Here is a 13,206-nt window from a genome sequence, read left to right on the forward strand (position 1 = left end):
TGATCTCTCCTCATATGATAACCAGGCACCATCCAAGTAACCCTCCTCTAAAATCCTTCCAACAATTCAATGTCTTTCCTAAGGTAAGGAGCCCAAGACTAAACACAATGCTCCAAATGACATAACCAGTGACCTATACAATTACATTATAACCTCTTTAGACTTGTATTCAATATTTCTGTAGATACAACCGAAAATCCGATTTGCCCTACCACTAGTAACAACACACTGCATGGATGGCTTAAAAGATTGATCAACCATTACATCAAAATACCTTTCTTTCATGACACTGTTAAGGTTATCCCCATCAAAATTATACTTGTATTAGACATGTATTATCTTGCATTTATTATAATTAAGACCCATCTGCCATTTATTCTAAATCCTTTTGTAAATCAGCAGCAACACCTAGACCATAATATCATCAGTAACTTTAAGTAATTTATTGACCATTTCTTCATCTGTGTCATTGATGTAAATCCAAAGGGCAAAGGTCTTACCACTGAACCCTGAGGTACCCCACTCCTGACAATTATAAAATTTGATTAAACTCCATTTATAGCAACCTTCTAACTTCTTCCATCCAGCCACTCTTCTATCCAAATACCTAACTCATTCCCCATACCTAAAAAGATCATTCTTTTACAAGGCTTTTATGTGGGACCTTGTCAAATGCGTTCTGAAAATTCAGATACACCAAATCTACACTCTTACCCTCATCTACATAAGCAGTAACCTTTTTTAAAGAATGTCAAAAGATTTGTAAGGTAAGATTTTCCCTTAGTGAAACCATGTTGAGTATCCAATAAAAATCTAAACTTTGTTAAATGACTTTGCAAAGTATCTTTTAACAAACTTTCCCCACAACTGATGTAAGACTAATGAGTCTATAATTACTGGAACAATTTTTATTACCTCCCTTGAAAAGAGGAGTTACATTAGCTAACTTCCAATCCTCTGGTACCTGCCCAATATTCAAGGACTGACAAAAAATAGTAGTAAGTGGCTTACATATCCAATCTTTAACCTCCTTCAAAACTCTTTGGGAAATATTATCTGGCCCATGAGCCTTATAGTTTTTAAAACTTCCCAATTTTTTCTTAACAAGCTCAGAATTATTGCAATGATATTGTCTGATCTTGTTTCCATCTATCAACTGTTCAAGATGAGGAATAATGCTTTAATCTTTGTTAGTAAAAACTGAAGAAAAAGCAGAATTTAATAAACAAGCCATCTCATAATCATCAGATACAAGCCTTCCTTTATTATCCCTCAAAGGTCATACCCAAATTCTAACATTTTGTTCACCTTTAACATACTTAGAGATAAATCCTTAATGTTTTTACATTTTCAGCCAACCTTGTTTTTTCATACATCCTTTTTGATATCCTAATTTTCTATTGACCAGCTCTTTTAATCTTCTAAATGCCCTGTCACACTAGTTTATTTAAGTTTCTTTGATTTTATCCCTTATACCCTTTGTGAACCAACCTGGTTTTTACGTTGCAGCCACCCTTTTCTTTCTAAGAGGAATGTTTATCTTGAATATTTAAAAATTTTCCATGTTTGATCAGTGTCAAATAACTAAGCTTCCCAATTCACAGACAGTTCTTGTCACATCCCTTCAAAATTTGCTTTTATGAAAATTGTAACCAAAATATCACTATTTCTGATTTCCATATGCACCACAACATCAAATCTAATTGAGCAATGATCACTTGCACCCAGATATTTCTCAATTTCCACCCTCTTAACAATTTCCATTTTAGAAGTTAACAATAAATCTAAAATAGCATTGTTTCTAGTAAATTCCTTGATTAATTGGTGAAGAAAGCAATCTTAAACATTTTCCAAAAACCTTTCTCCCTCATGGTTTTACTCTAGCATTTCCCAATCTATATGCCTGAAATGAAAATCATCCATAATTATGTCCTCATTAACAGCTGACATCTTAATCTCACTGTAAAGTTTCTCACTAATTTCATCAGTATCATCTGGTGGTCTGTAAAAAATTCCCACTAAAAGCCTTTTCCCTTTATATCCACTAATAAAAACTCGATTGGATTCAATCTCCTTGCTAATATCTTATCAGTTGAGACATTTACTAACAACTTCAGGAATACCTTGACTGTTGAGGCATTAACTAACAACTTCAGGAGTACCTTTACAGTTGAAACATTTACTAACAACTTCAGGTGTACCTTGACAGTTGAAACATTTACTAACAACTTCAGGTGTACCTTGACTGTTGAGGCATTAACTAACAACTTCAGGAGTACCTTGACAGTTGAAACATTAACTAACAACTTCAGGTGTACCTTGACAGTTGAAACATTTACTAAAAACTTCAGATATTCTTAGACAGCTGAGACATTTACCAAAAACTTCAGCAATTCCTAAGCGGCCTTGGTTGTTCTTTGGAACTTGTTTTGTTCATTAAGACTTTCTGTAGAATTTCATTGAATTCAGTTTGCTCACAGTGTCAGCAATACCCAGCTAACTCTGTGTATGACTATCAATTACAACAATATCTGGACTCCTAATTGTGCTCAGTATCAACCTTATCTAATTTTCAGCATCACAGCATGCACATTAATAACCTCAGAAAATTCCTAGACTTCTTGGTTTGCTAAGGAACAACTTCATCAACATTTCAGTCAACTCGGTATGTTTACTAACAAGTAGTAGCTTCATTAGTAATTTAAATAGTTTAGTCTTATCTTGATTCTTGAGTTAGAAGGCTTTATGGTTTCTATGCTGAGGCCTCACCCCATTGTACCCCAACATGTTTGTCAACAACAAGGCATCTCATTATAACCCACTGTAAAGGTTTATACATGTAATAATACTTCTTCACTTACTTGTCCATAGCATTTGTAATATAACAAGTGTCTACTTTCAAGAACATAAATTTAAGTTTTATTGTTATTTAGAATTATTTGTATTTACAGATGTTTTCCCTCTTCACAAAGTGTTCCACTTGTGGGACACACTTTTGCTTGGAAATTCTTCATTCCCATTGTTTATTGGAGTCAGCATCTTGCAGCAGTTACAAGCCAACTTGTTGTCTTTTGGATTTAATGAATGCATCTTGTTATTCTCTGATATGCCAGGTAAGGACTATTTCTAGCAACTGTTGTTTGTTATTTTTATTCCATAAAAATTAGCTGGATTATTATTATTTGGTGCTGGGAGTATTCTAGTGACTATAATAGTTTTCCTTATATTGATGTCATTATAGACTATATATCATTCCTAGAGATGCTGTCATCGTGGATCCCAGTTTCTAACTTCATGATTGATCATTGTTAGGATAACAGTGTAAAGATGTTTACAAACCTTGTGTTGTTAGGATGATACTGTAAAGATGTTTAAAAGTCCATGTTGTATAACACTGTAAAGGTGTTTACAAACCTCGTGTTGTTAGGATGATACTGTAAAGGTGTTTACAAACCTCATGTTAGAATGATACTGTAAAGATGTTTAAAAGTTTGTGTTGTATAACACTGTAAAGGTGTTTACAAACCTTGTGTTGTTAGGATGATACTGTAAAGATGTTTAAAAGTTTGTGTTGTATAATGCTGTAAAGGTGTTTACAAATCTTGTGTTGTTAGGATGATACTGTAAAGGTGTTTACAAACCTCGCGTTGTTAGGATGATACTGTCAAGATGTTTACAAACCTCGTGTTGTTAGGATAATACTGTAAAGAAGTTTACAAACCTCATGTTGTTAGGATGATACTGTAAAGATGTTTACAAACCTTATGTTGTTTGGATAATACTGTAAAGGTGTTTACAAACCTTATGTTGTTTGGATGATACTGTAAAGGTGTTTACAAACCTTGTGTTGTTAGGATGATACTGTAAAGGTGTTTACAAACCTTTGTTGTTAGGATGATACTGTAAAGATGTTTACAAACCTTATGTTGTTAGGATAATACTGTAAAGGTGTTTACAAACCTCATGTTGTTAGGATGATACTGTAAAGGTGTTTACAAACCTCATGTTGTTAGGATGATACTGTAAAAATGTGTACAAACCTCGTGTTGTTAGGATAATACCGTAAAGATGTTTACAAAACTTGTATTGTTAAGATAACACTATAAGGATGTTTAAAAAACTTGTATTGTTAGGGTAACACTGTAAGGATGCTTAAAAAAATGTCTTCTGAGGATAATAGATCATCAGTCTCAAAAATTATAAACATATGAAGGAGGAAATCTACATTCAGTCTTACAATTAAGCAAAGGTTAATTAAAAATAATAGTAGCCGCTATTAAATAATCTATACTTTTATTTAAATCATTCTTAAAATATTTTAGATAATTGAACCTTTTTTTTAGAAATAGATATCCAAAGATGTGTTCAAGATTCTATTAAACTATTCTGCTCTACTCCTAAAAGTACCACTTACAGACAGCATGAGAGACAACGAACTAAGCCTGATAATGTGTTTAAGTCATCTTCGGACTTCAAGACTACAAATCCTGACCTTGTGAGGGCTTCATGTTTGTTGCTCTTAGAAAACATTGTAAATTAATTTTTATACCAATAATGATTAGGTGGCAATTTTTTTGATAAGTGATTTCTTTGGATTTTGCTCCTTTAGCTCATTCAGTAATGGTATTATGAAATAACTTATGATTTTTATCAACCATATTTCCGATTGTTTTTTTATTTTGTGCTTGCTTTTGGATAAAGATTTTTGATTTTTCCATTGTTTTTCCTTAAAAACTTATTGCCAGAGATGTTTACTTTTCCTTGTGGTTACATGTGTAGCAACAGTTTTGGAATTAAGAATAATTGTTTTGCAACAGCTTGCAGGCCTGGTTTGTAAAGTGTGGCTAATGTGCACAGCAACATCTTGAGTAGTGGGGTTGACCTGTACAGGAACAGCTTGAGTGCCAGGTTTGAGAAGTGTGTGTGGTTGACCTGTATAGAAACAGCATCAGGATCTGTTCTACAAAATGTAGTTAGATGTTTTCAAAGCATTTCTTACTCCTTGTTTTGCTGTAATATATATTTTTTGTTTTCTTTTTCATTTCCCAAATGGCCTACTGAAGAGAAATTGTTTGACATTTCCTTCTTGTTACAGTGAGAAGTATCTGATCAAACATCACTCTGCTCTTTATCTTACAAGATATTTACTTGTTGTTATGCTAATCCTTTATTGGTCAAGCTTGTGATTGTTGGGAAAAGTATTGCTGGATTTTATCACAGCAAGTATGTTTTTGTTTCAAGGTAATATCGTAGGATATCTTATGAATACGTATAGAATTGTAATTATACTATGATAGCAGTGTAGGTTTGTATTAATTACTATTCTTATTCCAGAACTACGTATACCTGAAGCGTGTGGATTAGAGGCAGTTTTCTAACTGGATACCATATAAAAACTATTGTGTAATATTTGTCATTCTGTATAGTAATACGTACTTGCCCTGGTGCTTGTTTGAGACTATTATTTGATAGTGTTGCAGACTTTTATGTGGGGAACTTTGGAGATATAATTTCTGATGAGCATATAACTGAAGATTAATGATAGAATTTCAGATGTTATAGCCCTCCGATTGAAGCAAATAATGTCACCTAATACCATTTCAAGTCCTTATTCTAGTAGGTTATCTTGTACAAAATTCCATTAAGTTTGAAAAGTTGCTCTTTATATATTTATTATCAATACATTAACTTCCAGATTTTTTAAATACTCATTCAACTTGAAAAACCTCTCTATGCTGAATATGTAATACAATGTTATTGTGGAATGTTTTATCAGTTTTATTAAGAAGTGCACAGGTTCTTACAGAACTAAATATGTTTTCCATATTACTTGTATTCATTTCAGGAAATGTCTCCACTTCCACTGAATGTTCTTAAATCCGAGATCTCGCCCAGAATATCAGGGGAAGATCTGTTGGATCTCCTTGAATTATCTCCTCATGGTGAAAGGAAGTCTCAACCTCGATACAACAAAGTTAAAATCTTAGTTGTAGATGTGAGACCTTCTGAAGAGTATCCTTTTAACTTAGTGTAATATAGGTTTAAAATAATTTATAAGTTTGAGCAGGTCATCTCACTTCAATACCCTTTTCTGTACAACTGAAATGCATTGAACACTTCTTTAGTTGGGTTGATAACATCCTTACTAGGGTTGAATACTTCTCTAGTAGGATCGGTAACATCTTTACTGAGGTTGAATACTTTTCTAGTAGGATTGGTAACATCTTTTCTAGCAAGGTTGAAATGAATAAAAACCCTATAACCTAAGCACTTTCGAAAGTGCTCGGGTTATAGGGTTTTTATTCATTTCTATTAAGACTTCTTGAACCTACATGATCTTCTAACATCACGAATTTACTTAAGTTGAATACTTTTTTAGCAGGATTGGTATTGTCTTTACTAAGGTTGATGTCAGGGTTTTATGTATATGTGGGCTGGGATTCTTCTACAGTAGGTGTCTGACTTGTTGGTGATAAATTCGAACAATAAACTGGCAGCACACAATCCACTTGTTTTAAAATATGTTCAAAGCTTCTTTACACTATGGAATATCAGTTTTATCTAAAACTCTAAATAATTCTCTTTTCTTGTCAAAAATCCACACAGACTGATTCAATACTTTAGAATCCAATTGACAAGACGAATTATTTTTCTCTACTCTTATCACAATAGTATAAGTGAATAATTCGCTTATGTTACCCTGTGGGTTACCAAAGTTGTATCCTGAACTTTACATAATTGTCTCTTTTTCTTCAAAGTCCACACAGGCGGGTTCAATTACTTTAGAACTTCCTTTTTCAAGACAAATTATTCTCCTTATCTCTATTAAACTGTAAAACTCACTTTAAAATATTGCCCGTTACAGTTAAACTTAACACTTTCTGACTTCACTTCTTTTGTTGGTTACCACAGTTATATAGAGAGCTTTAAATAAATCTTTTTTTTTTCATCAAAAGCCTACACAGACTGATTCACTTACTTTAGAACAGAATTGAGAAGACAAATTATTTTACCTATCTCTGTTGTTACAGTATAGCTGTGAAACACACTATAGAAATCACCCATACACTGGCTAACTTCACGTTTTCTATAAGTTTTCTCTGACTGGACTTTTCTTTACTTGTACTCACTTGGTTGCCTATATTTATACATTTTCCAACTGAGACCTTGAACTTTCTACGAACTAGAAGACGTTATGGTGTAGTGAGAAAGATGACATCAAAAAATACTACAATTGAACTACGCACACACCGACATGACTCACTGAATTACATTAGGAAATTTGTCATAAGTATTACTTTTAAAATAATTAACTTTTAATACTCTTGTCATGAAAACTAAATATTTACAAAATAATAACTATTAAACTAAACAGTCTTGTATATCCAACATTTGAATACTTCTCTAGTAGGGTTGATAATGTCTTTACTTAGGAATGACCACTTCTACAGTGAGGGTGATTACTTCAGTAGTAGGCTGTATTTTATTTTACAATTTGTCATGAATACAAGTGTGTGTGTGTGTGGTTCTAACAATAGTATTGGTCATTTTATCATTCATTCATCTTTGGTATCACATACACAGTCTCTAAACATAACTAGTAAAAGCAGATAGTAATACCTTGAGGTTGCAACCAACAGTTACTTTGGAAGCACACACAACCAGGGAATAATAGTATTGTGGTTTCTTCTAACATTTTTACAGAACTGCTTCACTTCAGTAAAGGTGCCATCTTTCACCCACAAAAAATATCATAGGAGCAACCTTTTAGCATTATTCTCAGAGAACTAAGTTTTTATTGTGGTTTTCCAAGTCTTTTAAACAAGGACATATATTTTTTTCTACGATACACATTATTAATGTGAAACCGAATACTCCTTTTAAATTTTCAGTATAGACCTGTTCAGATGCTGATATTTTATGTGATAGTAAAACAAGTATAGACCAAGCTTGTCATATTAGTAATGTTCACTTGGTGGGTGTAATTAAAGGTTATAAGAACTATTAGTAGAATGAAAATCACAAGCTTGCTTCTCGTGCATATATTTAAAGTTAAATTTTCCATTTGGTTTTTCAGCCCTTAATTTATTCATTAGTTTTACCAGAGGAGCTATTCCAGATAGTATAAACATTCCATTTCAAACTGCTTTCTCACCAGATGGCACTCTTGTTTCAAGTCCTGATACGGCAACCTTGATGGGCCATAAGGGTCGTATGGTGGTGATTGTAGGAAGTAGCAAGAACAACAATGCATCTAATGTATGTTTAAAATATTGTATATACACAAATGTAATGATAAGTTATTGCCTCATTATCATCATTTGTTAAACTTAAGTCTATTAAATATTGCTTAGGTGTAAAAATAAATCTGTTACCCACATTTCATTGATACTACTAAAAACCTGAAATTCTTAAAGCTATTGATAGCTTAGCAATATTATATTAACTTTGAAATCATTTCTGGTTTAGACTCTGTTGCATCAAGTCATGTTTTCCTACTTTGACATTTTTAGATGTCTCTAGCAGCTGGTACAAACATTGTACAGAAGCTTCTTTACTTAAGATAAAAGTCTGTTGTTATAAAGTAAATTATTTTATGGTGTTGAAAACATATCTGCTATAAGCAGTGGCATAATTAGGTCTCAGAGTTCTCAAGTAGCTCATCATGCACTATTTCATAGGACTATGTGTCCAAGGTCCTTCTTTCTGGATTCACAGAAGTGTGACTTCACTTTTTTGTACAACTTATTCAAGACATTTTGATACTAAAGGTGCTTTAACCTCATCTGTCTTTTCTTTCCTCTTACAAAAGAAAGGTGATCCCTAATAGAACTCCCTTTCTTGGTAGTCTCCAAGGCAACAGCTGTCATCATTTCTTCTTTTCAACAAGCTAAGCCTACTCTAAATTAGTCCCGGAGTGCTAAAGATGAAAATTTCATATACTGTTCTTCGTATTCAAGTTTGTGCTATTCAAATGACTCACTTTTTTACGATGGTTTTTAAGCATGTGTTTCTACTACATGGATGACAGCCTATTTTGACATTTTTCAGACACAGATTTTCATCAACTGCTCATGAATCTTATACCAAACAATTTCTCAGTCTTGGTCAGGTTTTTGTGTATGTATATGGGCCAGTTTCTTTACAGTAGGTGTCTAACTTTTTGGTAATAAACTTCAAGAATAAACCGCACTTGTTTTAAAATAATATATGTTGAAACAAATTAAACGTATATACAAATGTCCATTACACAGTTATATCCAGAGCTTTAAATAATCACCTCTTCTTGTCAAAGTTCACAAAGGCTGATTCAGTTACTTTAGAGCACAATTGACAAGATGCATTATTACAATACACTCTGTGATAACTTCACTTTTGGTTATATCCAGAGCTTTAAATAATTCTATTTTTGTCAGAAGTCCACACAGGATTGTTCAATTACTTTAGAATGCAATTGAAAAGACAAATTATTTCTTCTCTTCTCAATACAACCTGTCATAATACACTTTATAATTGCCAACATGCAATCTAGATCTGTTTGACTACCTTCCTTTCTACATAACTCACTCGAACTGCATTTTGTGTGCGTATTTATAGCCTGATTGAGGACTAGAACTTTCTACACACTACAATATTATAATGTAATAATACTTAAAAAAAACAAGAAAAGCGTAGAAGGTTCTAGTAACATTATGCAATAATACAACAATTGAATGTATGATTTACACAATTATATAAACAAATCTGTGATAAACTATTGCTGATAAACAGTCTTCTTGGGGTGTTTGTGAACACTGATGTTGGTTGGGGTTGCTTCTCCCAAATGTGGTTTCATGTTCAGAAAATAGGTCATTCACATGCTGCTTATGTCCAGAGACAATCTCTCTCTCCACATGGGCTCGTTCAATTTGACCGACCATGTGAACTTATTGTACTCACATAATGTCTTTATGGATAATATACTACTAAACTTTTGATATAGTGTTTCTATCTTTACAAATTTGGCAGTCTTCAGTAAGCATAAGCCTTTCACATACTAGAAAAAGGTATATTCTTGAATATATCGAGTATTTGTTTTTAATATCTGTGCGCTAAGTGATTTTCATGTTAAGATTAAAAATACTTGTCTTCATATCTAAAACATCCTAAATATATTTTAACTGTTATTTTTCTCTATCCTAACTATATACAAGGTTGGTCAATTTGACTGACCTCGTAACCACTAAAAACATCTAAATTACCCTCCTTTTCTTTCTAGAATTTCTTCAAATTTAGCATGAAACTACATTTGTTTATCCTAAGTAGCTTTAAACTCATAACAATATACATCTATTTATAATTATATTTTATTTTATTGCCTTTTGAACTACTATTCTCAACATTATAAGTTGTAAATCACTTGGGGAACATGCAGCTCACGTTACGCTATCAAATTACATTTACCCATGAGCTGCTCACGTGCATGCCTCATGAAATATATCTATTTTTTTACATTTTAGTTACTTTTATAATAATAAATGAAAAACAATAAAGTACTTACTTGAGTATACTTTTGTATACTAATGATAGTAGTACATTAAATATTTTTTTTAAATTAAACCATTCACCAAAAAGCAGTCTAACAACATGCAAAAGTAGACAATTTCCTCTGGCTTTCTAATTATGCAATAAGAGGTGTTACAAATTCATCCAAGCTAGCCATTATGATTGCCATGGGAACCAAAGTTGTATTAGAAGTGAAATTGACAGTTTTCTGTTGTATTTACAATGTAATACAATACATCATTTAATATATAATTAAACGTAAGAGAGCATCATGTGACAGGTGGGTGTGATTTTCTATTTGATAGCTCTGTAACCAAACAAAAGGCTATAAAAATTATGGTTTGTCTAAGTAATGAATGTATAGTTTCTAGTGGGGTAGTTAATAAAATAGAGATGAAAAAATTTCACGTGTGTTACACTAGGGTAAATTCAGGATTTTTTAAAATATTACCTTATAAAATTAAGAAATTAAAACTTTTATACTATTCAAATATGCATTATTAGCTAAGATTTTATGCTATACTAATTGGTATAACATAAACAAGATTTTGAAGTAAAGGATACCCGTGTAGAGAGAGTTAAAAGGCTTTTTATTCTTTGTTCTCCACATTCACATACAATAGACTTTTGTTAAGTTAGGTCCACGAAATTTTTTGCAGTTTAGACTAAATACCTAAGTCACAGTTAATCCAAAGATTAATCTTTTAAGTAAATATATAGATATGGCTTTAACTATGATTTTCTTTGCCATCTCAATAGTGAACTTAAATTATGGGTAATTAAGCATAATGACAAGTGTATACGTTTCTTAAGATTTGTAGAGTTAGCATAATTCAGCTAATATTGTGTGTGTAATGTTTATTTCAAGAAAGACTTAAGTTAATAATGTAGTATTCTGATCTTGATAGTTACAGCATGTGTTCTTGCTCTCATTTTAGTTTGCAACTCAGCTAGTACGTCTTGGTTTTCCTAAAGTATGCACTCTGCACAAGGGAATTGACGTCTTTCGCACAATTGGGATATTAATTGTGAGAGCAGGAGAGAGATGATAACAGAACTAATTTTATGTATATTATTACAAGATGTTGTAGTGTGTTATTTTGTTGAAAAATGATCATCATATCATCAGCATCTGATAATGTTTACAGATATATCCTGACAAATTGTAACAAAGGGATTTTTTAACAGAATAGAAATCACATTAATATGCACCAGGTAATTTGATGTTCTCTTGTGAATAAATGTGCATGATAATGTTACATTTCTGGACTAAACTTATTAAAATATCATGAAGTAAAGAAAATGACAAGATGCTCTTGAGGGTGAAGGGCTAAAAAACTAATTGTGGCAGGAATTTTGTTCAAAGGAAGAGAAAAGAACGTGATAGTTGCCTACTCTTCCCAATAGGGGTGCTTCGGAACATTTGTGAAAATAATTAGCTACGGTGACTATAATTGCATTTAGGAATGTTGACGGGACATTTTCAAGAGAAAGCTGTGATGAAGGTTGAAAAGCTGGAGAAAGTTGAGACATTTAAATAACTTGGATGAGTGAGTCAAAATGTCAATGAAAGAATAAACGAAGCAAGAAGATGTCAATACAGCTAAAAGGGGAGATTTATAAGGCAGTGATAATACGAATCATGTTGTATGGGGCTGAAGTTTAAGAAAAAGGAGCAGTGGATGACAAGGGTGTCAATGAAAAGTAATACCAATTATGGAAGAGAGTAATAAATATGGCAGTGGAAGAGAAAAGGACCAAAGAAGTGGTGAATGAGGATCTGTGGTGTAATGACACCACACAGCTGCAACAAGAATATTGTAATTATCTTCCATCAGATTTAGTTCATATTCTCGTATCTAGAAGAAAATTAACAGCAGATGTGGGTGCTCAAACCCTTAACTCCTACAACTAAATCAACCATTCACTATACACAGCAAGTTGTGAGAAAAGAAAGGTGCTCAAACCCTTAACTCCTACAACTAAATCAACCATTCACTATACACAGCAAGTTGTGAGAAAAGAAAATGAAATTTAATTACTTAAAACCCTTATTATATACAGACTACAACCAGCTAAAAAGCTTCTCTTAAAGTTTATACTTTTAAACATGCATTACCTGGCAGTGTATGTCAGGGTAAACTAAGTTTACCAACTTCTTTTTCTATTACTGCACCACTGATACAGTCCTATTGATGCTCATCTGATACAGTGTTTGTATATTTGATAATACAAAAATTTCACAAGTACATGATGGTTCTTTTAATTATAAACTATAAATAAATTCACTTAAAACTTTTCAATGTTGTCTCATCATCATCGTGTAATTTTAAAAATATTGGAATATTTAAAATAAAATAGTCATCAAAGCTTTGCTTTCTGCGAGTTCAAACCAGCAATCATGTCTTCTGCTTCTTCTTGAAGGATTTCAGCTTTTTCAACCAGCAACATCTAGGAAGTCAAATTATCTTAATAATTACATTTTCTTATAGTCAACAGAATGCTAATGTAGTTACTAATAATAGTTACTGTTGAAACATTTTACATATGTTGTGATATTAGAAAATTAGTGGTTACAGTTTTCATTAATACTGGTATACAAGATAACTTATTCCGTGATAGTTATGGAGTAACTACACTTTCAAGTGGTATACAAGATAA

At 32.3% G+C, this 13,206-nt stretch overlaps 2 protein-coding genes across 2 annotated transcripts in view; one reads left to right on the forward strand and one right to left on the reverse strand.

Annotated features, from left to right (window-relative positions):
- Positions 1-11,806, forward strand: part of LOC106469773 (TBC domain-containing protein kinase-like protein) — a gene marked incomplete at its 5' end in the record, with an annotated part of 24,313 nt that extends 12,507 nt beyond the window's left edge. Inside the window, 5 exons of the mRNA XM_013930283.2 lie at positions 2,952-3,113; positions 4,344-4,495; positions 5,846-6,012; positions 8,097-8,259; positions 11,484-11,806. Coding sequence (XP_013785737.2) covers positions 2,952-3,113; positions 4,344-4,495; positions 5,846-6,012; positions 8,097-8,259; positions 11,484-11,594 — 755 coding nt within the window. The remainder of the gene's footprint in view (positions 1-2,951; positions 3,114-4,343; positions 4,496-5,845; positions 6,013-8,096; positions 8,260-11,483) is intronic.
- A 621-nt stretch (positions 11,807-12,427) lies between these two features.
- Positions 12,428-13,206, reverse strand: part of LOC106469776 (helicase POLQ-like) — a 63,522-nt gene continuing 62,743 nt past the window's right edge. The window contains exon 17 of the mRNA XM_022398332.1: positions 12,428-12,996. Within this exon, the coding sequence (XP_022254040.1) occupies positions 12,910-12,996 (87 nt within the window). The 3' untranslated portion in view covers positions 12,428-12,909. The remainder of the gene's footprint in view (positions 12,997-13,206) is intronic.

Source organism: Limulus polyphemus, unplaced genomic scaffold (assembly GCF_000517525.1).
Source record: "Limulus polyphemus unplaced genomic scaffold, Limulus_polyphemus-2.1.2 Scaffold3652, whole genome shotgun sequence".
Classification (NCBI taxonomy): Eukaryota; Metazoa; Arthropoda; class Merostomata; order Xiphosura; family Limulidae; genus Limulus; species Limulus polyphemus.